General features: G+C 43.1%; 1 protein-coding gene across 2 annotated transcripts in view; it reads right to left on the reverse strand.

Annotated features, from left to right (window-relative positions):
- Positions 1-27,416, reverse strand: part of cry-dash (cryptochrome DASH) — a 64,782-nt gene that overhangs the window by 15,480 nt on the left and 21,886 nt on the right. For both annotated transcript variants that reach the window (XM_071414050.1, XM_071414051.1), the window contains exons 3-6: positions 18,562-18,655; positions 16,341-16,471; positions 13,524-13,767; positions 10,860-10,933 (exon numbers count right to left, since the gene is read on the reverse strand). In XM_071414050.1, the coding sequence (XP_071270151.1) occupies positions 10,860-10,933; positions 13,524-13,767; positions 16,341-16,471; positions 18,562-18,655 (543 nt within the window). The remainder of the gene's footprint in view (positions 1-10,859; positions 10,934-13,523; positions 13,768-16,340; positions 16,472-18,561; positions 18,656-27,416) is intronic.

Below are 27,416 nucleotides of genomic sequence, written 5' to 3' on the forward strand. Positions count from 1 at the left end.
TACAGATACAGCATATAGCCAACCTGTAGAATACAGATACAGCATATAGCCAACCTGTAGAATACAGATACAGCATATAGCCAACCTGTAGAATACAGATACAGCATATAGCCAACCTGTAGAATATAGATACAGCATATAGCCAACCTGTAGAATACAGATACAGCATATAGCCAACCTGTAGAATACAGATACAGCATATAGCCAACCTGTAGAATACAGATACAGCATATAGCCAACCTGTAGAATATAGATACAGCATATAGCCAACCTGTAGAATACAGATACAGCATATAGCCAACCTGTAGAATACAGATACAGCATATAGCCAACCTGTAGAATACAGATACAGCATATAGCCAACCTGTAGAATATAGATACAGCATATAGCCAACCTGTAGAATATAGATACAGCATATAGCCAACCTGTAGAATATAGATACAGCATATAGCCAACCTGTAGAATATAGATACAGCATATAGCCAACCTGTAGAATACAGATACAGCATATAGCCAACCTGTAGAATACAGATACAGCATATAGCCAACCTGTAGAATACAGATACAGCATATAGCCAACCTGTAGAATACAGATACAGCATATAGCCAACCTGTAGAATATAGATACAGCATATAGCCAACCTGTAGAATATAGATACAGCATATAGCCAACCTGTAGAATATAGATACAGCATATAGCCAACCTGTAGAATATAGATACAGCATATAGCCAACCTGTAGAATATAGATACAGCCTATAGCCAACCTGTAGAATACAGATACAGCCTATAGCCAACCTGTAGAATACAGATACAGCATATAGCCAACCTGTAGAATATAGATACAGCATATAGCCAACCTGTAGAATATAGATACAGCATATAGCCAACCTGTAGAATATAGATACAGCATATAGCCAACCTGTAGAATACAGATACAGCATATAGCCAACCTGTAGAATACAGATACAGCATATAGCCAACCTGTAGAATATAGATACAGCATATAGCCAACCTGTAGAATACAGATACAGCATATAGCATATAGCCAACCTGTAGAATACAGATACAGTATATAGCCAACCTGTAGAATACAGTTATAGATACAGCATATAGCCAACCTGTAGAATATAGTTATAGATACAGCATATAGCCAACCTGTAGAATATAGATACAGCATATAGCCAACCTGTAGAATATAGATACAGCATATAGCCAACCTGTAGAATATAGATACAGCATATAGCCAACCTGTAGAATATAGATACAGCATATAGCCAACCTGTAGAATATAGATACAGCATATAGCCAACCTGTAGAATATAGATACAGCATATAGCCAACCTGTAGAATATAGATACAGCATATAGCCAACCTGTAGAATATAGATACAGCATATAGCCAACCTGTAGAATACAGATACAGCATATAGCCAACCTGTAGAATACAGATACAGCATATAGCCAACCTGTAGAATACAGATACAGCATATAGCCAACCTGTAGAATACAGATACAGCATATAGCCAACCTGTAGAATACAGATACAGCATATAGCCAACCTGTAGAATACAGATACAGCATATAGCCAACCTGTAGAATACAGATACAGCATATAGCCAACCTGTAGAATACAGATACAGCATATAGCCAACCTGTAGAATACAGATACAGCATATAGCCAACCTGTAGAATATAGATACAGCATATAGCCAACCTGTAGAATACAGATACAGCATATAGCCAACCTGTAGAATACAGATACAGCATATAGCCAACCTGTAGAATATAGATACAGCATATAGCCAACCTGTAGAATACAGATACAGCATATAGCCAACCTGTAGAATACAGATACAGCATATAGCCAACCTGTAGAATACAGGTACAGCATATAGCCAACCTGTAGAATATAGATACAGCCTATAGCCAACCTGTAGAATATAGATACAGCCTATAGCCAACCTGTAGAATATAGATACAGCCTATAGCCAACATGTAGAATATAGATACAGCATATAGCCAACCTGTAGAATATAGATACAGCATATAGCCAACCTGTAGAATATAGATACAGCATATAGCCAACCTGTAGAATATAGATACAGCATATAGCCAACCTGTAGAATACAGATACAGCATATAGCCAACCTGTAGAATACAGATACAGCATATAGCCAACCTGTAGAATACAGATACAGCATATAGCCAACCTGTAGAATACAGATACAGCATATAGCCAACCTGTAGAATACAGATACAGCATATAGCCAACCTGTAGAATACAGATACAGCATATAGCCAACCTGTAGAATACAGATACAGCATATAGCCAACCTGTAGAATACAGATACAGCATATAGCCAACCTGTAGAATACAGATACAGCATATAGCCAACCTGTAGAATACAGATACAGCATATAGCCAACCTGTAGAATACAGATACAGCATATAGCCAACCTGTAGAATACAGATACAGCATATAGCCAACCTGTAGAATACAGATACAGCATATAGCCAACCTGTAGAATACAGATACAGCATATAGCCAACCTGTAGAATATAGATACAGCATATAGCCAACCTGTAGAATATAGATACAGCATATAGCCAACCTGTAGAATATAGATACAGCATATAGCCAACCTGTAGAATACAGATACAGCATATAGCCAACCTGTAGAATATAGATACAGCATATAGCCAACCTGTAGAATACAGATACAGCATATAGCCAACCTGTAGAATACAGATACAGCATATAGCCAACCTGTAGAATACAGATACAGCATATAGCCAACCTGTAGAATATAGATACAGCATATAGCCAACCTGTAGAATATAGATACAGCATATAGCCAACCTGTAGAATATAGATACAGCATATAGCCAACCTGTAGAATATAGATACAGCATATAGCCAACCTGTAGAATACAGATACAGCATATAGCCAACCTGTAGAATACAGATACAGCATATAGCCAACCTGTAGAATACAGATACAGCATATAGCCAACCTGTAGAATACAGATACAGCATATAGCCAACCTGTAGAATATAGATACAGCATATAGCCAACCTGTAGAATATAGATACAGCATATAGCAAACCTGTAGAATATAGATACAGCATATAGCCAACCTGTAGAATATAGATACAGCCTATAGCCAACCTGTAGAATATAGATACAGCCTATAGCCAACCTGTAGAATACAGATACAGCCTATAGCCAACCTGTAGAATACAGATACAGCATATAGCCAACCTGTAGAATATAGATACAGCATATAGCCAACCTGTAGAATATAGATACAGCATATAGCCAACCTGTAGAATATAGATACAGCATATAGCCAACCTGTAGAATATAGATACAGCATATAGCCAACCTGTAGAATATAGATACAGCATATAGCCAACCTGTAGAATATAGATACAGCATATAGCCAACCTGTAGAATACAGATACAGCATATAGCCAACCTGTAGAATACAGATACAGCATATAGCCAACCTGTAGAATACAGATACAGCATATAGCCAACCTGTAGAATACAGATACAGTATATAGCCAACCTGTAGAATACAGTTATAGATACAGCATATAGCCAACCTGTAGAATATAGTTATAGATACAGCATATAGCCAACCTGTAGAATATAGATACAGCATATAGCCAACCTGTAGAATACAGATACAGCATATAGCATATAGCCAACCTGTAGAATATAGATACAGCATATAGCCAACCTGTAGAATACAGATACAGCATATAGCCAACCTGTAGAATATAGATACAGCCTATAGCCAACCTGTAGAATACAGATACAGCCTATAGCCAACCTGTAGAATACAGATACAGCCTATAGCCAACCTGTAGAATACAGATACAGCCTATAGCCAACCTGTAGAATATAGATACAGCATATAGCCAACCTGTAGAATACAGATACAGCATATAGCCAACCTGTAGAATACAGATACAGCATATAGCCAACCTGTAGAATACAGATACAGCATATAGCCAACCTGTAGAATATAGATACAGCATATAGCCAACCTGTAGAATATAGATACAGCCTATAGCCAACCTGTAGAATATAGATACAGCCTATAGCCAACCTGTAGAATATAGATACAGCCTATAGCCAACCTGTAGAATACAGATACAGCCTATAGCCAACCTGTAGAATATAGATACAGCATATAGCCAACCTGTAGAATATAGATACAGCCTATAGCCAACCTGTAGAATATAGAAACAGCATATAGCCAACCTGTAGAATATAGATACAGCATATAGCCAACCTGTAGAATATAGATACAGCATATAGCCAACCTGTAGAATATAGATACAGCATATAGCCAACCTGTAGAATATAGATACAGCATATAACCAACCTGTAGAATATAGATACAGCATATAGCCAACCTGTAGAATATAGATACAGCATATAGCCAACCTGTAGAATACAGATACAGCATATAGCCAACCTGTAGAATACAGATACAGCATATAGCCAACCTGTAGAATATAGATACAGCATATAGCCAACCTGTAGAATATAGATACAGCATATAGCCAACCTGTAGAATACAGATACAGCATATAGCCAACCTGTAGAATATAGATACAGCATATAGCCAACCTGTAGAATACAGATACAGCATATAGCCAACCTGTAGAATACAGATACAGCATATAGCCAACCTGTAGAATACAGATACAGCATATAGCCAACCTGTAGAATACAGATACAGCATATAGCCAACCTGTAGAATACAGATACAGCATATAGCCAACCTGTAGAATACAGATACAGCATATAGCCAACCTGTAGAATACAGATACAGCATATAGCCAACCTGTAGAATACAGATACAGCATATAGCCAACCTGTAGAATACAGATACAGCATATAGCCAACCTGTAGAATATAGATACAGCCTATAGCCAACCTGTAGAATATAGATACAGCATATAGCCAACCTGTAGAATATAGATACAGCATATAGCCAACCTGTAGAATACAGATACAGCATATAGCCAACCTGTAGAATACAGATACAGCATATAGCCAACCTGTAGAATACAGATACAGCATATAGCCAACCTGTAGAATACAGATACAGCATATAGCCAACCTGTAGAATACAGATACAGCATATAGCCAACCTGTAGAATATAGATACAGCATATAGCCAACCTGTAGAATATAGATACAGCATATAGCCAACCTGTAGAATACAGATACAGCATATAGCCAACCTGTAGAATACAGATACAGCATATAGCCAACCTGTAGAATATAGATACAGCATATAGCCAACCTGTAGAATACAGATACAGCATATAGCCAACCTGTAGAATATAGATACAGCATATAGCCAACCTGTAGAATACAGATACAGCATATAGCCAACCTGTAGAATACAGATACAGCATATAGCCAACCTGTAGAATACAGATACAGCATATAGCCAACCTGTAGAATACAGATACAGCATATAGCCAACCTGTAGAATATAGATACAGCATATAGCCAACCTGTAGAATATAGATACAGCATATAGCCAACCTGTAGAATATAGATACAGCATATAGCCAACCTGTAGAATATAGATACAGCATATAGCCAACCTGTAGAATATAGATACAGCCTATAGCCAACCTGTAGAATACAGATACAGCCTATAGCCAACCTGTAGAATACAGATACAGCATATAGCCAACCTGTAGAATATAGATACAGCATATAGCCAACCTGTAGAATATAGATACAGCATATAGCCAACCTGTAGAATATAGATACAGCATATAGCCAACCTGTAGAATATAGATACAGCATATAGCCAACCTGTAGAATATAGATACAGCATATAGCCAACCTGTAGAATATAGATACAGCATATAGCCAACCTGTAGAATACAGATACAGCATATAGCCAACCTGTAGAATACAGATACAGCATATAGCCAACCTGTAGAATACAGATACAGCATATAGCCAACCTGTAGAATACAGATACAGTATATAGCCAACCTGTAGAATACAGTTATAGATACAGCATATAGCCAACCTGTAGAATATAGTTATAGATACAGCATATAGCCAACCTGTAGAATATAGATACAGCATATAGCCAACCTGTAGAATATAGATACAGCATATAGCCAACCTGTAGAATATAGATACAGCATATAGCCAACCTGTAGAATATAGATACAGCATATAGCCAACCTGTAGAATATAGATACAGCATATAGCCAACCTGTAGAATATAGATACAGCATATAGCCAACCTGTAGAATATAGATACAGCATATAGCCAACCTGTAGAATATAGATACAGCATATAGCCAACCTGTAGAATATAGATACAGCATATAGCCAACCTGTAGAATACAGATACAGCATATAGCCAACCTGTAGAATACAGATACAGCATATAGCCAACCTGTAGAATACAGATACAGCATATAGCCAACCTGTAGAATACAGATACAGCATATAGCCAACCTGTAGAATACAGATACAGCATATAGCCAACCTGTAGAATACAGATACAGCATATAGCCAACCTGTAGAATACAGATACAGCATATAGCCAACCTGTAGAATATAGATACAGCATATAGCCAACCTGTAGAATACAGATACAGCATATAGCCAACCTGTAGAATACAGATACAGCATATAGCCAACCTGTAGAATATAGATACAGCATATAGCCAACCTGTAGAATACAGATACAGCATATAGCCAACCTGTAGAATACAGATACAGCATATAGCCAACCTGTAGAATACAGGTACAGCATATAGCCAACCTGTAGAATATAGATACAGCCTATAGCCAACCTGTAGAATATAGATACAGCCTATAGCCAACATGTAGAATATAGATACAGCATATAGCCAACCTGTAGAATATAGATACAGCATATAGCCAACCTGTAGAATATAGATACAGCATATAGCCAACCTGTAGAATATAGATACAGCATATAGCCAACCTGTAGAATATAGATACAGCATATAGCCAACCTGTAGAATACAGATACAGCATATAGCCAACCTGTAGAATACAGATACAGCATATAGCCAACCTGTAGAATACAGATACAGCATATAGCCAACCTGTAGAATACAGATACAGCATATAGCCAACCTGTAGAATACAGATACAGCATATAGCCAACCTGTAGAATACAGATACAGCATATAGCCAACCTGTAGAATACAGATACAGCATATAGCCAACCTGTAGAATACAGATACAGCATATAGCCAACCTGTAGAATACAGATACAGCATATAGCCAACCTGTAGAATACAGATACAGCATATAGCCAACCTGTAGAATACAGATACAGCATATAGCCAACCTGTAGAATACAGATACAGCATATAGCCAACCTGTAGAATACAGATACAGCATATAGCCAACCTGTAGAATATAGATACAGCATATAGCCAACCTGTAGAATATAGATACAGCATATAGCCAACCTGTAGAATATAGATACAGCATATAGCCAACCTGTAGAATACAGATACAGCATATAGCCAACCTGTAGAATATAGATACAGCATATAGCCAACCTGTAGAATACAGATACAGCATATAGCCAACCTGTAGAATACAGATACAGCATATAGCCAACCTGTAGAATACAGATACAGCATATAGCCAACCTGTAGAATATAGATACAGCATATAGCCAACCTGTAGAATATAGATACAGCATATAGCCAACCTGTAGAATATAGATACAGCATATAGCCAACCTGTAGAATATAGATACAGCATATAGCCAACCTGTAGAATACAGATACAGCATATAGCCAACCTGTAGAATACAGATACAGCATATAGCCAACCTGTAGAATACAGATACAGCATATAGCCAACCTGTAGAATACAGATACAGCATATAGCCAACCTGTAGAATATAGATACAGCATATAGCCAACCTGTAGAATATAGATACAGCATATAGCAAACCTGTAGAATATAGATACAGCATATAGCCAACCTGTAGAATATAGATACAGCATATAGCCAACCTGTAGAATATAGATACAGCCTATAGCCAACCTGTAGAATACAGATACAGCCTATAGCCAACCTGTAGAATACAGATACAGCATATAGCCAACCTGTAGAATATAGATACAGCATATAGCCAACCTGTAGAATATAGATACAGCATATAGCCAACCTGTAGAATATAGATACAGCATATAGCCAACCTGTAGAATATAGATACAGCATATAGCCAACCTGTAGAATATAGATACAGCATATAGCCAACCTGTAGAATATAGATACAGCATATAGCCAACCTGTAGAATACAGATACAGCATATAGCCAACCTGTAGAATACAGATACAGCATATAGCCAACCTGTAGAATACAGATACAGCATATAGCCAACCTGTAGAATACAGATACAGTATATAGCCAACCTGTAGAATACAGTTATAGATACAGCATATAGCCAACCTGTAGAATATAGTTATAGATACAGCATATAGCCAACCTGTAGAATATAGATACAGCATATAGCCAACCTGTAGAATACAGATACAGCATATAGCATATAGCCAACCTGTAGAATATAGATACAGCATATAGCCAACCTGTAGAATACAGATACAGCATATAGCCAACCTGTAGAATATAGATACAGCCTATAGCCAACCTGTAGAATACAGATACAGCATATAGCCAACCTGTAGAATACAGATACAGCCTATAGCCAACCTGTAGAATACAGATACAGCCTATAGCCAACCTGTAGAATATAGATACAGCATATAGCCAACCTGTAGAATACAGATACAGCATATAGCCAACCTGTAGAATACAGATACAGCATATAGCCAACCTGTAGAATACAGATACAGCATATAGCCAACCTGTAGAATATAGATACAGCATATAGCCAACCTGTAGAATATAGATACAGCCTATAGCCAACCTGTAGAATATAGATACAGCCTATAGCCAACCTGTAGAATATAGATACAGCCTATAGCCAACCTGTAGAATATAGATACAGCATATAGCCAACCTGTAGAATATAGATACAGCCTATAGCCAACCTGTAGAATATAGAAACAGCATATAGCCAACCTGTAGAATATAGATACAGCATATAGCCAACCTGTAGAATATAGATACAGCATATAGCCAACCTGTAGAATATAGATACAGCATATAGCCAACCTGTAGAATATAGATACAGCATATAGCCAACCTGTAGAATATAGATACAGCATATAACCAACCTGTAGAATATAGATACAGCATATAGCCAACCTGTAGAATACAGATACAGCATATAGCCAACCTGTAGAATATAGATACAGCATATAGCCAACCTGTAGAATATAGATACAGCATATAGCCAACCTGTAGAATACAGATACAGCATATAGCCAACCTGTAGAATATAGATACAGCATATAGCCAACCTGTAGAATATAGATACAGCATATAGCCAACCTGTAGAATACAGATACAGCATATAGCCAACCTGTAGAATACAGATACAGCATATAGCCAACCTGTAGAATACAGATACAGCATATAGCCAACCTGTAGAATACAGATACAGCATATAGCCAACCTGTAGAATATAGATACAGCATATAGCCAACCTGTAGAATATAGATACAGCATATAGCCAACCTGTAGAATATAGATACAGCATATAGCCAACCTGTAGAATATAGATACAGCCTATAGCCAACCTGTAGAATATAGATACAGCCTATAGCCAACCTGTAGAATACAGATACAGCCTATAGCCAACCTGTAGAATATAGATACAGCATATAGCCAACCTGTAGAATATAGATACAGCCTATAGCCAACCTGTATAATATAGATACAGCATATAGCCAACCTGTAGAATATAGATACAGCATATAGCCAACCTGTAGAATATAGATACAGCATATAGCCAACCTGTAGAATATAGATACAGCATATAGCCAACCTGTAGAATATAGATACAGCATATAGCCAACCTGTAGAATATAGATACAGCATATAGCCAACCTGTAGAATATAGATACAGCATATAGCCAACCTGTAGAGATACAGCATATAGCCAACCTGTAGAATACAGATACAGCATATAGCCAACCTGTAGAATACAGATACAGCATATAGCCAACCTGTAGAATATAGATACAGCATATAGCCAACCTGTAGAATATAGATACAGCATATAGCCAACCTGTAGAATACAGATACAGCATATAGCCAACCTGTAGAATATAGATACAGCATATAGCCAACCTGTAGAATATAGATACAGCATATAGCCAACCTGTAGAATACAGATACAGCATATAGCCAACCTGTAGAATATAGATACAGCATATAGCCAACCTGTAGAATACAGATACAGCATATAGCCAACCTGTAGAATACAGATACAGCATATAGCCAACCTGTAGAATACAGATACAGCATATAGCCAACCTGTAGAATACAGATACAGCATATAGCCAACCTGTAGAATACAGATACAGCATATAGCCAACCTGTAGAATACAGATACAGCATATAGCCAACCTGTAGAATACAGATACAGCATATAGCCAACCTGTAGAATACAGTAATGTACATTTACATTATGTGGTTTGTAATGATGGTAAATAAATACTCAAAAAAAATTGTTGTTGTTTTCCATGTTATTGGATCAAGAAAAATATTTAATTTGATGTGGATGTTTTGTGTCTTTGCCCATAACTATGGACCTTTTGATGTAACTGTTTGAGGACAGGGTTTTGTTTTTTCTGGATTCCGCGGCTTCCCGTGGCTATGCTGGTACTTACCATGGGGAAAATTTGGTGGAATAGTCCAGTCCTATCAGGCCGTTACGAGTCTCCTTGTAGGTAGCCACAGCATCCTGCATGAGAGACATACCAGCTGTATCACAATATCCTACACAACAAACACATACAGTACCAGTCAAAAGTTTGGACACCAACTCATTCAAGGGTTTCTTTATTTTTTGTATTTTCTACGTTGTAGAATAATAGTGAAGACATCAACACTATGAAATAACACATATGGAATCATGTAGTAACCAAAAAAGTGTTACATCAAAATATATTTTATATTCTTCAAAGTGGCCACCCTTTGCCTTGATGACAGCTTTGCACATTCTTAACTCTCAAAAAACAAACGAGTTATGTTCATAGTGAACTGTCCTCAAACACTTGTCCCTGTGAGGTATGTCCACAGTGAACTGTCCTCAAACACTTGTCCCTGTAGTGGTGCTCTGTGAGGTATGTCCATAGTGAACTGTCCTCAAACACTTGTCCCTGTAGTGGTACCCTGTGAGGTATGGGTACATAATTGTACCCTTGCAGTTCGTACCCATACCCATTCTTTCCAGCACCAGCCCAACATCGACATATGTCAAAATGGTTCTCGTTTCTATGTTTGGTAGTAAACAGAGAGAGGAAGATATGTTTCCAATGACATAATCAACCAATTAGTAGGAAATTAGCAGGCAAGCCTCGTCATAATTGGGTAAAATCACATGATGCACACCGATGTCATTGGAAACACATATCTTCCTCTATATTATTTTTACCACCAGACCTAGAAATGTGCAATTAGCACATGCTGTGTGTTGATGTTGGGGTGGTGCTGGATGTTGACATGTTCCTTTAAAAAAGAGACAAAAAGGTACCTTGTGCCTTTTTAGAATAGCACCACAGTGACAATGAGTTTTGTTCCTTTTAAGTTGCAAAACTGTAGCCCCGACCAGCAACTGTCAAGGTCTCCCACTCGGGTCCAGGTCTCCCACTCGGGTCCAGGTCTCCCACTCGGGTCCAGGTCTCCCACTCGGGTCAAGGTCTCCCACTCGGGTCAAGGTCTCCCACTCGGGTCAAGGTCTCCCACTCGGGTCAAGGTCTCCCACTCGGGTCAAGGTCTCCCACTCGGGTCAAGGTCTCCCACTCGGGTCAAGGTCTCCCACTCGGGTCAAGGTCTCCCGGTCAGGTCAAGGTCTCCCACCCCAATGATTGTACCTTTATATTCAAATATATGTACTAGTTTATCCACACATGTACCTTAAGGCAGTGAACAGTACCAGGAGAGATTATTATACCGGACCCTAACCTACATTATAACAGAACAATACCGGACACTAATCTACATTATAACAGAACAATACCGGACCCTAACCTACATTATAACAGAACAATACCGGCCCCTAACCTACATTATAACAGAACAATAATGGACACTAATCTACATTATAACAGAACAATACCGGACCCTAACCTACATTATAACAGAACAATACCGGACCCTAACCTACATTATAACAGAACAATACCGGGCCCTAATCTACATTATAACAGAACAATACCGGGCCCTAATCTACATTATAACAGAACAATACCGGGCCCTAATCTACATTATAACAGAACAATACCGGGCCCTAATCTACATTATAACAGAACAATACCGGACCCTAACCTACATTATAACAGAACAATACCGGGCCCTAATCTACATTATAACAGAACAATACCGGGCCCTAATCTACATTATAACAGAACAATACCGGACCCTAACCTACATTATAACAGAACAATACCGGACCCTAACCTACATTATAACAGAACAATACCGGGCCCTAATCTACATTATAACAGAACAATACCGGGCCCTAATCTACATTATAACAGAACAATACCGGGCCCTAATCTACATTATAACAGAACAATACCGGGCCCTAATCTACATTATAACAGAACAATACCGGACCCTAACCTACATTATAACAGAACAATACCGGGCCCTAATCTACATTATAACAGAACAATACCGGGCCCTAATCTACATTATAACAGAACAATACCGGGCCCTAATCTACATTATAACAGAACAATACCGGACCCTAACCTACATTATAACAGAACAATACCGGGCCCTAATCTACATTATAACAGAACAATACTGGACCCTAACCTACATTATAACAGAACAATACCGGGCCCTAATCTACATTATAACAGAACAATACCGGGCCCTAATCTACATTATAACAGAACAATACTGGACCCTAACCTACATTATAACAGAACAATACCGGGCCCTAATCTACATTATAACAGAACAATACCGGACCCTAACCTACATTATAACAGAACAATACCGGACCCTAACCTACATTATAACAGAACAATACTGGACCCTAACCTACATTATAACAGAACAATACTGGACCCTAACCTACATTATGACAGAACAATACCGGACCCTAACCCACATTATAACAGAACAATACCGGGCCCTAACCTACATTATAACAGAACAATACCGGCCCTAACTGTACCCTTTTTTGTAGAATGTAGCTGCTTTATTGAGGAAAATGTTCTACTTGCTATGACGGAGAGAAGTGGTCGTCTCACCTAGCTATCTTAAGATGAATGCGCTAACTGTAAGTTGTTCTGGATACATGACTAAAATGTACTCACCGTGTCCCAGAAGTAGTGCTGTAGTCTGGCCAGGGCCTGAGTCTCTCCCCCGCTGCAGGGGAAGGCAGAGCGAGGGTCCCTAACAGTGTCTGTCTGCTCCAGGTCTTCTGGGGAGGGGATGGGGCCTTCATCCAGACCTGACCCAGGGGGGAGCGGCTTCAGCTGGTCTACGGTGGGCAAGACAGGCCTCACCCTGCCCTGGGTCTCCACTGCCTTCCTGAACTGGGTGTATACGTCAGGCAGCCTATCACAGGAGAGGATAGAGCAGGGTTACATGTCAGGCAGCCTATCACAGGAGAGGATAGAGCAGGGTAACATGTCAGGCAGCCTATCACAGGAGAGGATAGAGCAGGGTAACATGTCAGGTAACCTATCACAGGAGAGGATAGAGCAGGGTTACATGTCAGGCAGCCTATCACAGGAGAGGATAGAGCAGGGTTACATGTCAGGCAGCCTATCACAGGACAGGATAGAGCAGGGTCACATGTCAGGCAGCCTATCACAGGAGAGGATAGAGCAGGGTCTCATGTCAGGCAGCCTATCACAGGAGAGGATAGAGCAGGGTCTCATGTCAGGCAGCCTATCACAGGAGAGGATAGAACAGGGTTACATGTCAGGCAGCCTATCACAGGAGAGGATAGAGCAGGGTTACATGTCAGGCAGCCTATCACAGGAGAGGATAGAGCAGGGTAACATGTCAGGGAGCCTATCACAGGAGAGGATAGAGCAGGGTTACATGTCAGGCAGCCTATCACAGGAGAGGATAGAGCAGGGTAACATGTCAGGTAACCTATCACAGGAGAGGATAGAGCAGGGTTACATGTCAGGCAGCCTATCACAGGAGAGGATAGAGCAGGGTTACATGTCAGGCAGCCTATCACAGGACAGGATAGAGCAGGGTCACATGTCAGGCAGCCTATCACAGGAGAGGATAGAGCAGGGTCTCATGTCAGGCAGCCTATCACAGGAGAGGATAGAGCAGGGTCTCATGTCAGGTAACCTATCACAGGAGAGGATAGAGCAGGGTAACATGTCAGGCAGCCTATCACAGGAGAGGATAGAGCAGGGTTACATGTCAGGCAGCCTATCACAGGAGAGGATAGAGCAGGGTTACATGTCAGGCAGCCTATCACAGGAGAGGATAGAGCAGGGTCTCATGTCAGGCAGCCTATCACAGGAGAGGAAAGAGCAGGGTAACATGTCAGGTAACCTATCACAGGAGAGGATAGAGCAGGGTTACATGTCAGGTAACCTATCACAGGAGAGGATAGAGCAGGGTAACATGTCAGGTAACCTATCACAGGAGAGGATAGAGCAGGGTAACATGTCAGGTAACCTATCACAGAAGAGGATAGAGCAGGGTAACATGTCAGGCAACCTATCACAGGAGAGGATAGAGCAGGGTTACATGTCAGGCAGCCTATCACAGGAGAGGATAGAGCAGGGTTAAATGTCAGGTAACCTATCACAGGAGAGGATAGAGCAGGGTAACATGTCAGGTAACCTATCACAGGAGAGGATAGAGCAGGGTTACATGTCAGGCAGCCTATCACAGGAGAGGATAGAGCAGGGTAACATGTCAGGTAACCTATCACAGGAGAGCCTGACTTCACATTGTAGTGATTATCCAGACAGTGAGAGCCTGACTTCATATTGTAGTGATTATCCAGGCAGTGAGAGCCTGACTTCATAGTGTAGTGATTATCCAGGCAGTGAGAACCTGACTTCATATTGTAGTGATTATCCAGGCAGTGAGAGCCTGACTTCATAGTGTAGTGATTATCCAGGCAGTGAGAACCTGACTTCATATTGTAGTGATTATCCAGACAGTGAGAGCCAGACTTCATATTGTAGTGATTATCCAGACAGTGAGAGCCTGACTTCCTATTGTAGTGATTATCCAGACAGTGAGAGCCTGACTTCATATTGTAGTGATTATCCAGGCAGCGAGAACCTGACTTCATATTGTAGTGATTATCCAGGCAGCGAGAACCTGACTTCATATTGTAGTGATTATCCAGGCAGCGAGAGCCTGACTTCATATTGTAGTGATTATCCAGGCAGCGAGAGCCTGACTTCATAGTGTAGTGATTATCCAGGCAGCGAGAGCCTGACTTCATATTGTAGTGATTATCCAGGCAGTGAGAGCCTGACTTCATATTGTAGTGATTATCCAGACAGTGAGAGCCTGACTTCATATTGTAGTGATTATCCAGGCAGTGAGAGCGTGACTTCATAGTGTAGTGATTATCCAGGCAGTGAGAGGCTGACTTCATAGTGTAGTGATTATCCAGGCAGTGAGAGCCTGACTTCATAGTGTAGTGATTATCCAGACAGTGAGAGCCCTACTTCATATTGTAGTGATTATCCAGGCAGCGAGAGCCCTACTTCATATTGTAGTGATTATCCAGGCAGTGAGAGCCTGACTTCATAGTGTAGTGATTATCCAGACAGTGAGAGCCTTACTTCATATTGTAGTGATTATCCAGACAGTGAGAGCCTGACTTCATAGTGTAGTGATTATCCAGACAGTGAGAGCCTGACTTCATATTGTAGTGATTATCCAGACAGCGAGAGCCTGACTTCATAGTGTAGTGGTTATCCAGACAGTGAGAGCCTTACTTCATATTGTAGTGATTATCCAGACAGCGAGAGCCTGACTTCATAGTGTAGTGATTATCCAGACAGTGAGAGCCTGACTTCATAGTGTAGTGATTATCCAGACAGTGAGAGCAGCCCAATCTCAGAGGACTACTTTCTCTGTCACATGAATAAAATCAAATGAACTTGATCTTGACCCCTGTGTTCTTCTCTCACCTGGATAAGTGGTTGAAAGGGAGGTCGTCTCGGTGGTACAGTGTCGACCCCCAGCAGGTGTGAACTTTAACCTTCATCTGAGAACAAATATCCCTCACTCCTCTCTCCACCTGCTGGTCCTCTGGCACCACCTACAGGAGTGGATAACAAAACACAATGATGAGGGTGCATCGATGTGGACAGAAGGAGTGAGTTATGATTCTGAATGGTCGCTAGCAACAATGACATGAAACTGCCAGGTGAGGAATCGTAAGTGACGTAAGCTAATATAAGGACAGGACATGAGACGGGAGTAGAAATTAACGTGGGCATTGTTTAATGCGTTTCACAGGAAGAACATTCCAAGCATTTCAACGGGGGGTTACAGGTGCCCTAAAGGGACAAAACTAGAATATCAATACATCTTGTTCTTGATACCATGACTTGTTTTGAGGTGTTTTGACTAAGATCTATGCTAATATGGCAACAATTGTCTAGCTAGCAAACCAACAACCTTAATGATGAATGAGAGACAATAAGTACTCATTGTGCAAATGTGTTGGAGACTAAATTGAGTTCACATCTTGTCAACAATCTAAGCCAACCTTGTCTGTTTTGCCCCACAGTTGCGCACTCGTCAGATTTGTTGGTAAACTATCAACCCATGTATATACACTATCTGATTTAATTTAACCAGTTTAGTCTCATCGAGACAAAAATACACATTTTAAGGAGAGACCTGGACTACTAAGGTGGAGAGATATATAAATATATATAGGCTGATAGAGTGACGGGAGATATGGATAAAGCATGATAGAGATATAGAATGATGGGAGATATAGATAAAGGATGATAGAGATATAAACCAAAATTGTACACCTGCTCATTCAAGGGTTTTCCTTTATTTTTACTATTTTCTACATTGCAGAATAATAGTGAAGACATCACAACTATGAAATAACAAATCAAAATATATTTTATATTTGCGATTCTTCAAGTAGCCACCCTTTGCCTTGATGACAGCTTTGCAAACTCTTGGCATTCTCTCAACCAGCTTCATGCGATAGTTACTTGGAATGCATTTCAATTAACAGGTGTGCTTTCTTAAAGTTGATTTGTGGAATTTATTTTCTTAATGTGTTTGAGCCAATCAGTTGTGTTGTGACAAGGTAGGGTTGGTATATAGAAGATAAGTCCATATTATGGCAAGAACAGCTCAAATAAGTAAAGAGTAACGACAGTCCATCATTACTTTAAGACATGAGGGTCAGTCAATACGCAATATTTCGAGTGCAGAGCAATGGACATTAGACTGGTGGAAATCTGTCCTTTGGTCTGATGAGTCAGAATTTCAGATTTTTGGTTTCAACCTCCGTGTCTTTGTGAAACGCAGAGTAGGTGAACAGATGATCTCCACATGTGTGGTTCCCACCATGAAGCATGGAGGAGGAGGTGTGATGTTGTGGGGGAGCTTTGCTGGTGACACTGTCTGATTTATTTAGAATTCAAGGCACACTTAACCAGCATGGCTACCACAGCATTCTGCAGCGATATGCCATCCCATCTGGTTTGGGCTTAGTGGGACTATCGTTCGTTTTTCAACAGGACAATGACCCAAAACACCTCAAGGCTGTGTAAGGGCTATTTGACCAAGAAGGAGAGTGATGGAGTGCTGCATCAGATGACCTGGCCTCCACAATCACCTGACCTCTACCCAATTGAGATGGTTTGGGATGAGTTGGACTGCAGAGTGAAGTAGAAGCAGCCAACAAGTGCTCAGCATGTGGGAACTGCTTCAAGACTGTTGGAAAAGCATTCCAGGTGACTACCTCATGAAGCTGGTTGACAGAATGCCAAGACTGTGCAAAGCTGTCAAAGGGTGGCAACTTTGAAGAATCTCAAATATGTTTACCACATGATTCCATATGTGTTATTTCATAGTTTTGATAGTATAGCCCCCCCAGGTAGTATAGCCCCTGTCCTCTACACTAAAATGTAGAAAATAGTAAAAATAAAGAAAAACCCTTGAATGAGTAGGTGTGTCCAAACATTTGATTGGTACTGTATACAATGAACAAAAATATAAACGCAACAATTTCATTTCATATTAGGAAATCAGTCAATTTAAATAAATGTATTAGATACTGTATCTATAGTGGTGAGTAAGATACATATATTGATAGATATGATGTTGCTATAGCGTGATAAATAAGAGAGTTAAGTTGTGTACTAAGTTACTAACCTCTTCATGGAAGGCCACAGCGCTAACAGAACCTAGCTGCTTAATGAGGTCACCAACCACCTCCTCTGGCCTGCCCCGTCTCACCACCAGGGTGCTGGAAGAGGAAACAACAAAAAACACACAGTGGCCCCACTTTCAGAGCAAGCTGCATCCTGGGTAGTGGATTAGTCAACCCCCTCTCTCTCGTAGAAACAGAATGGGATGACGGCTCTGTTAATGTAAACAATAGTAACTTCATTTGTATAGCGCTTTTCAAAACAAGTAACAAAGTGCTTCACATCATAAAATAAATGCTAATTTGAAACCATACATTAAAATAATCTTTATAAAAAAAAATGTGTCTTCAACAGGGATATAAAAAGAAGCACTGAATCGGCGAGCCTGATCTCTGGCAGACCACTCCAAGGAAACCTGTAGAAACCCAAGTGTGTCCTGAACCAGCCATTGTTATTATCACTATATATAATAAAGAGCTGGAGAGCTTAGGACAGGGGCCATACTACCTGCTATAGGACAGGGGCTATACTACCTGCTATAGGACAGGGGCTATACTACCTGCTATAGGACAGGGGCTATACTACCTGCTATAGGACAGGGGCTATACTACCCGCTATAGGACAGGGGCTATACTACCCGCTATAGGACAGGGGCTATACAACCCGCTATAGGACAGGGGCTATACTACCTGCTATAGGTTAGGACAGGGGCTATACTACCTGCTATAGGACAGGGGCCATACTACCTGCTATAGGTTAGGACAGGGGCCATACTACCTGCTATAGGTTAGGACAGGGGCCATACTACCTGCTATAGGTTAGGACAGGGACTATACTACCTGCTATAGGTTAGGCCAGGGGATATACTACCTGCTATAGGTTAGGACAGGGGATATACTACCTGCTATAGGACAGGGGCCATACTACCTGCTATAGGACAGAGGCCATACTACCTGTTATAGGACAGGGGCTATACTACCTGCTATAGGACAGGGGCTATACTACCTGCTATAGGACAGGGGCTATACTACCTGCTATAGGACAGGGGCCATACTACCTGCTATAGGACAGGGGCCATACTACCTGCTATAGGTTAGGACAGGGCCTATACTACCTGCTATAGGACAGGGGCTATACTACCCGCTATAGGTTAGAACAGGGGCTATACTACCTGCTATAGGACAGGGGCTATACTACCTGCTATAGGACAGGGGATATACTACCTGCTATAGGACAGGGGCTATACTACCCGCTCTAGGTAGGAACAGGGGCTATACTACCCGCTATAGGACAGGGGCTATACTACCCGCTATAGGACAGGGGCTATACTACCCGCTATAGGACAGGGGCCATACTACCTGCTATAGGACAGGGGCCATACTACCTGCTATAGGTTAGGCCAGAGCTATACTACCTGCTATAGGTTAGGCCAGGGGCTATACTACCTGCTATAGGTTAGGCCAGGGGCTATACTACCTGCTATAGGTTAGGCCAGGGGCTATACTACCTGCTATAGGTTAGGCCAGGGGCTATACTACCTGCTATAGGTTAGGCCAGGGGCTATACTACCTGCTATAGGTTAGGCCAGGGGCTATACTACCTGCTATTGGTTAGGCCAGGGGCTATACTACCTGCTATAGGTTAGGCCAGGGGCTATACTACCTGCTATAGGTTAGGCCAGGGGCTATACTACCTGCTATAGGTTAGGCCAGGGGCTATACTACCTGCTATAGGTTAGGCCAGGGGCTATACTACCTGCTATAGGTTAGGCCAGGGGCTATACTACCTGCTATAGGTTAGGCCAGGGGCTATACTACCTGCTATAGGTTAGGCCAGGGGCTATACTACCTGCTATAGGTTAGAACAGGGGCTATACTACCTGCTATAGGTTAGGCCAGGGGATATACTACCTGCTATAGGTTAGGCCAGGAGCTATACTACCTGCTATAGACCAGGGGATATACTACCTGCTATAGGACAGGGGATATACTACCTGCTATAGGAAAGGGGCTATACTACCCGCTATAGGTTAGGACGGGGACTATACTACCCGCTATAGGTTAGGACGGGGTCTATACTACCTGCTATAGGACAGGGGCTATACTACCCGCTATAGGTTAGGACAGGGTCTATACTACCTGCTATAGGACAGGGGCTATACTACCTGCTATAGGACAGGGGATATACTACCTGCTATAGGACAGGGGATATACTACCTGCTATAGGACAGGGGCTATACTACCTGCTATAGGACAGGGGATATACTACCCGCTATAGGTTAGGACAGGGGCTATACTACCCGCTATAGGTTAGGACAGGGGCTATACTACCCGCTATAGGTTAGGACAGGGGCTATACTACCTGCTATAGGACAGGGGCTATACTACCTGCTATAGGACAGGGGCTATACTACCTGCTATAGGACAGGGGCTATACTACCTGCTATAGGACAGGGGCTATACTATCTGCTATAGGACAAGGGCTATACTACCCGCTATAGGTTAGGACAGGGGCTATACTACCCGCTATAGGTTAGGACAGGGGCTATACTACCTGCTATAGGACAGGGGCTATACTACCTGCTATAGGACAGGGGCTATACTACCTGCTATAGGCCAGGGGCTATACTACCTGCTATAGGTTAGAACAGGGGCTATACTACCTGCTATAGGCCAGGGGCTATACTACCTGCTATAGGTTAGGCCAGGGGCTATACTACCTGCTATAGGTTAGGCCAGGGGCTATACTACCTGCTATAGGTTAGGCCAGGGGCTATACTACCTGCTATAGGTTAGGCCAGGGGCTATACTACCTGCTATAGGTTAGGCCAGGGGCTATACTACCTGCTATAGGTTAGGCCAGGGGCTATACTACCTGCTATAGGTTAGGCCAGGGGCTATACTACCTGCTATAGGTTAGGCCAGGGGCTATACTACCTGCTATAGGTTAGGCCAGAGGCTATACTACCTGCTATAGGTTAGGCCAGGGGCTATACTACCTGCTATAGGTTAGGCCAGGGGCTATACTACCTGCTATAGGTTAGGCCAGGGGCTATACTACCTGCTATAGGTTAGGCCAGGGGCTATACTACCTGCTATAGGTTAGGCCAGGGGCTATACTACCTGCTATAGGTTAGGCCAGGGGCCATACTACCTGCTATAGGTTAGGCCAGGGGCTATACTACCTGCTATAGGTTAGGCCAGGAGCTATACTACATGCTATAGGACAGGGGCTATACTACCTGCTATAGGACAGGGGCTATACTACCCGCTATAGGACAGGGGCTATACTACCCGCTATAGGAAAGGGGCTATACTACCCGCTATAGGTTAGGACAGGGACTATACTACCCGCTATAGGTTAGGACGGGGACTATACTACCTGCTATAGGACAGGGGCTATACTACCCGCTATAGGTTAGGACAGGGTCTATACTACCTGCTATAGGCCAGGGGCTATACTACCTGCTATAGGTTAGGCCAGGGGCTATACTACCTGCTATAGGTTAGGCCAGGGGCTATACTACCTGCTATAGGTTAGGCCAGGGGCTATACTACCTGCTATAGGTTAGGCCAGGGGCTATACTACCTGCTATAGGTTAGAACAGGGGCTATACTACCTGCTATAGGTTAGGCCAGGGGATATACTACCTGCTATAGGTTAGGCCAGGAGCTATACTACCTGCTATAGACCAGGGGATATACTACCTGCTATAGGACAGGGGATATACTACCTGCTATAGGAAAGGGGCTATACTACCCGCTATAGGTTAGGACGGGGACTATACTACCCGCTATAGGTTAGGACGGGGTCTATACTACCTGCTATAGGACAGGGGCTATACTACCCGCTATAGGTTAGGACAGGGTCTATACTACCCGCTATAGGACAGGGGCTATACTACCTGCTATAGGACAGGGGATATACTACCTGCTATAGGACAGGGGATATACTACCTGCTATAGGACAGGGGCTATACTACCTGCTATAGGACAGGGGATATACTACCCGCTATAGGTTAGGACAGGGGCTATACTACCCGCTATAGGTTAGGACAGGGGCTATACTACCCGCTATAGGTTAGGACAGGGGCTATACTACCTGCTATAGGACAGGGGCTATACTACCTGCTATAGGACAGGGGCTATACTACCTGCTATAGGACAGGGGCTATACTACCTGCTATAGGACAGGGGCTATACTACCTGCTATAGGACAAGGGCTATACTACCCGCTATAGGTTAGGACAGGGGCTATACTACCCGCTATAGGTTAGGACAGGGGCTATACTACCTGCTATAGGACAGGGGCTATACTACCTGCTATAGGACAGGGGCTATACTACCTGCTATAGGCCAGGGGCTATACTACCTGCTATAGGTTAGAACAGGGGCTATACTACCTGCTATAGGCCAGGGGCTATACTACCTGCTATAGGTTAGGCCAGGGGCTATACTACCTGCTATAGGTTAGGCCAGGGGCTATACTACCTGCTATAGGTTAGGCCAGGGGCTATACTACCTGCTATAGGTTAGGCCAGGGGCTATACTACCTGCTATAGGTTAGGCCAGGGGCTATACTACCTGCTATAGGTTAGGCCAGGGGCTATACTACCTGCTATAGGTTAGGCCAGGGGCTATACTACCTGCTATAGGTTAGGCCAGGGGCTATACTACCTGCTATAGGTTAGGCCAGAGGCTATACTACCTGCTATAGGTTAGGCCAGGGGCTATACTACCTGCTATAGGTTAGGCCAGGGGCTATACTACCTGCTATAGGTTAGGCCAGGGGCTATACTACCTGCTATAGGTTAGGCCAGGGGCTATACTACCTGCTATAGGTTAGGCCAGGGGCTATACTACCTGCTATAGGTTAGGCCAGGGGCCATACTACCTGCTATAGGTTAGGCCAGGGGCTATACTACCTGCTATAGGTTAGGCCAGGAGCTATACTACATGCTATAGGACAGGGGCTATACTACCTGCTATAGGACAGGGGCTATACTACCTGCTATAGGACAGGGGCTATACTACCTGCTATAGGACAGGGGCTATACTACCCGCTATAGGTTAGGACAGGGTCTATACTACCCGCTATAGGTTAGAACAGGGTCTATACTACCTGCTATAGGTTAGAACAGGGGCTATACTACCTGCTATAGGTTAGGCCAGGGGCTATACTACCTGCTATAGGTTAGGCCAGGGGCTATACTACCTGCTATAGGACAGGGGCTATACTACCTGCTATAGGTTAGAACAGGGTCTATACTACCTGCTATAGGACAGAACAGGGTCTATACTACCTGCTATAGGAAAGGGGCAATACTACCCGCTATAGGTTAGGACGGGGACTATACTACCCGCTATAGGTTAGGACGGGGACTATACTACCCGCTATAGGTTAGGACGGGGTCTATACCACCCGCTATAGGTTAGGACGGGGTCTATACTACCCGCTATAGGTTAGGACGGGGTCTATACTACCCGCTATAGGTTAGGACGGGGTCTATACTACCCGCTATAGGTTAGGACGGGGTCTATACTACCCGCTATAGGTTAGAACGGGGTCTATACTACCCGCTATAGGTTAGAACGGGGTCTATACTACCCGCTATAGGTTAGAACAGGAGCTATACTACCCACTATAGGTTAGGCCAGGAGATATACTACCCGCTATAGGACAGGGTCTATACTACCCGCTATAGGACAGGGTCTATACTACCCGCTATAGGACAGGGTCTATACTACCCGCTATAGGACAGGGTCTATACTACCCGCTATAGGACAGGGTCTATACTACCCGCTATAGGACAGGGTCTATACTACCCGCTATAGGACAGGGTCTATACTACCCGCTATAGGACAGGGTCTATACTACCCGCTATAGGACAGGGTCTATACTACCCGCTATAGGACAGGGTCTATACTACCCGCTATAGGACAGGGTCTATACTACCCGCTATAGGACAGGGTCTATACTACCCGCTATAGGACAGGGTCTATACTACCCGCTATAGGACAGGGTCTATACTACCCGCTATAGGACAGGGTCTATACTACCCGCTATAGGACAGGGTCTATACTACCCGCTATAGGACAGGGGATATACTACCCGCTATAGGACAGGGTCTATATTACCCGCTATAGGACAGGGTCTATACTACCCGCTATAGGACAGGGTCTATACTACCCGCTATAGGTTAGGACAGGGTCTATATTACCCGCTATAGGACAGGGTCTATACTACCCGCTATAGGACAGGGTCTATACTACCCGCTATAGGTTAGGACAGGGAATATACTACCCGCTATAGGACAGGGTCTATACTACCCGCTATTGGTTAGGACAGGGTCTATACTACCCGCTATTGGTTAGGACAGGGTCTATACTACCCGCTATTGGTTAGGACAGTGGCTATACTACCCGCTATAGGACAGGGGCTATACTACCCAATATAGGACAGGGGCTATACTACCCGCTATAGGACAGGGGCTATACTACCTGCTATAGGACGGGGGCTATACTACCCGCTATAGGTTAGGACAGGGGCTATACTACCCGCTATAGGTTAGGACAGGGGCTATACTACCTGCTATAGGACAGGGGCTATACTACCTGGTATAGGACAGGGGCTATACTACCTGCTATAGGTTAGAACAGGGGCTATACTACCTGCTATAGGCCAGGGGCTATACTACCTGCTATAGGTTAGGCCAGGGACTATACTACCTGCTATAGGTTAGGCCAGGGGCTATACTACCTGCTATAGGTTAGGCCAGGGGCTATACTACCTGCTATAGGTTAGGCCAGGGGCTATACTACCTGCTATAGGTTAGGCCAGGGGATATACTACCTGCTATAGGTTAGGCCAGGGGCCATACTACCTGCTATAGGTTAGGCCAGGGGCTATACTACCTGCTATAGGTTAGGCCAGGGGCTATACTACCTGCTATAGGTTAGGCCAGGGGCTATACTACCTGCTATAGGTTAGGCCAGGGGCTATACTACCTGCTATAGGTTAGGCCAGGGGCTATACTACCTGCTATAGGTTAGGCCAGGGGCTATACTACCTGCTATAGGTTAGGCCAGGAGCTATACTACATGCTATAGGACAGGGGCTATACTACCTGCTATAGGTTAGAACAGGGTCTATACTACCTGCTATAGGACAGGGTCTATACTACCTGCTATAGGACAGGGTCTATACTACCTGCTATAGGACAGGGGCTATACTACCTGCTATAGGACAGGGGCTATACTACCTGCTATAGGAAAGGGGCTATACTACCCGCTATAGGTTAGGACAGGGACTATACTACCCGCTATAGGTTAGGACGGGGACTATACTACCTGCTATAGGACAGGGGCTATACTACCCGCTATAGGTTAGGACAGGGGCTATACTACCCGCTATAGGTTAGGACGGGGTCTATACTACCCGCTATAGGTTAGGACGGGGTCTATACTACCCGCTATAGGTTAGGACGGGGTCTATACTACCCGCTATAGGTTAGAACGGGGTCTATACTACCCGCTATAGGTTAGAACAGGAGCTATACTACCCGCTATAGGTTAGGCCAGGAGCTATACTACCCGCTATAGGACAGGGTCTATACTACCCGCTATAGGACAGGGTCTATACTACCCGCTATAGGACAGGGTCTATACTACCCGCTATAGGACAGGGTCTATACTACCCGCTATAGGACAGGGTCTATACTACCCGCTATAGGACAGGGTCTATACTACCCGCTATAGGACAGGGTCTATACTACCCGCTATAGGACAGGGTCTATACTACCCGCTATAGGACAGGGTCTATACTACCCGCTATAGGACAGGGTCTATACTACCCGCTATAGGACAGGGTCTATACTACCCGCTATAGGACAGGGTCTATACTACCCGCTATAGGACAGGGTCTATACTACCCGCTATAGGACAGGGTCTATACTACCCGCTATTGGACAGGGTATATACTACCCGCTATAGGACAGGGTCTATATTACCCGCTATAGGACAGGGTCTATACTACCCGCTATAGGTTAGGACAGGGGATATACTACCCGCTATAGGTTAGGACAGGGGATATACTACCCGCTATAGGACAGGGTCTATACTACCCGCTATAGGACAGGGTCTATACTACCCGCTATAGGTTAGGACAGGGGATATACTACCCGCTATAGGACAGGGTCTATACTACCCGCTATTGGTTAGGACAGGGTCTATACTACCCGCTATTGGTTAGGACAGGGTCTATACTACCCGCTATTGGTTAGGACAGGGGCTATACTACCCGCTATAGGACAGGGGCTATACTACCCGCTATAGGACAGGGGATATACTACCCGCTATAGGACAGGGGCTATACTACCCGCTATAGGACAGGGTCTATACTACCCGCTATTGGTTAGGACAGGGTCTATACTACCCGCTATTGGTTAGGACAGGGTCTATACTACCCGCTATTGGTTAGGACAGGGTCTATACTACCCGCTATTGTTTAGGACAGGGGCTATACTACCCACTCTAGGACAGGGGCTATACTACCCGCTCTAGGACAGGGGCTATACTACCCGCTCTAGGACAGGGGCTATACTACCCGCTCTAGGACAGGGGCTATACTACCCGCTCTAGGACAGGGGCTATACTACCCGCTCTAGGACAGGGGCTATACTACCCGCTCTAGGACAGGGGCTATACTACCCGCTCTAGGACAGGGGCTATACTACCCGCTCTAGGACAGGGGCTATACTACCCGCTCTAGGACAGGGGCTATACTACCCGCTCTAGGACAAGGGCTATACTACCCGCTCTAGGACAGGGGCTATACTACCCGCTCTAGGACAGGGTCTAT

This window comes from Salvelinus alpinus, chromosome 8 (assembly GCF_045679555.1).
Source record: "Salvelinus alpinus chromosome 8, SLU_Salpinus.1, whole genome shotgun sequence".
Taxonomy (NCBI): domain Eukaryota; kingdom Metazoa; phylum Chordata; class Actinopteri; order Salmoniformes; family Salmonidae; genus Salvelinus; species Salvelinus alpinus.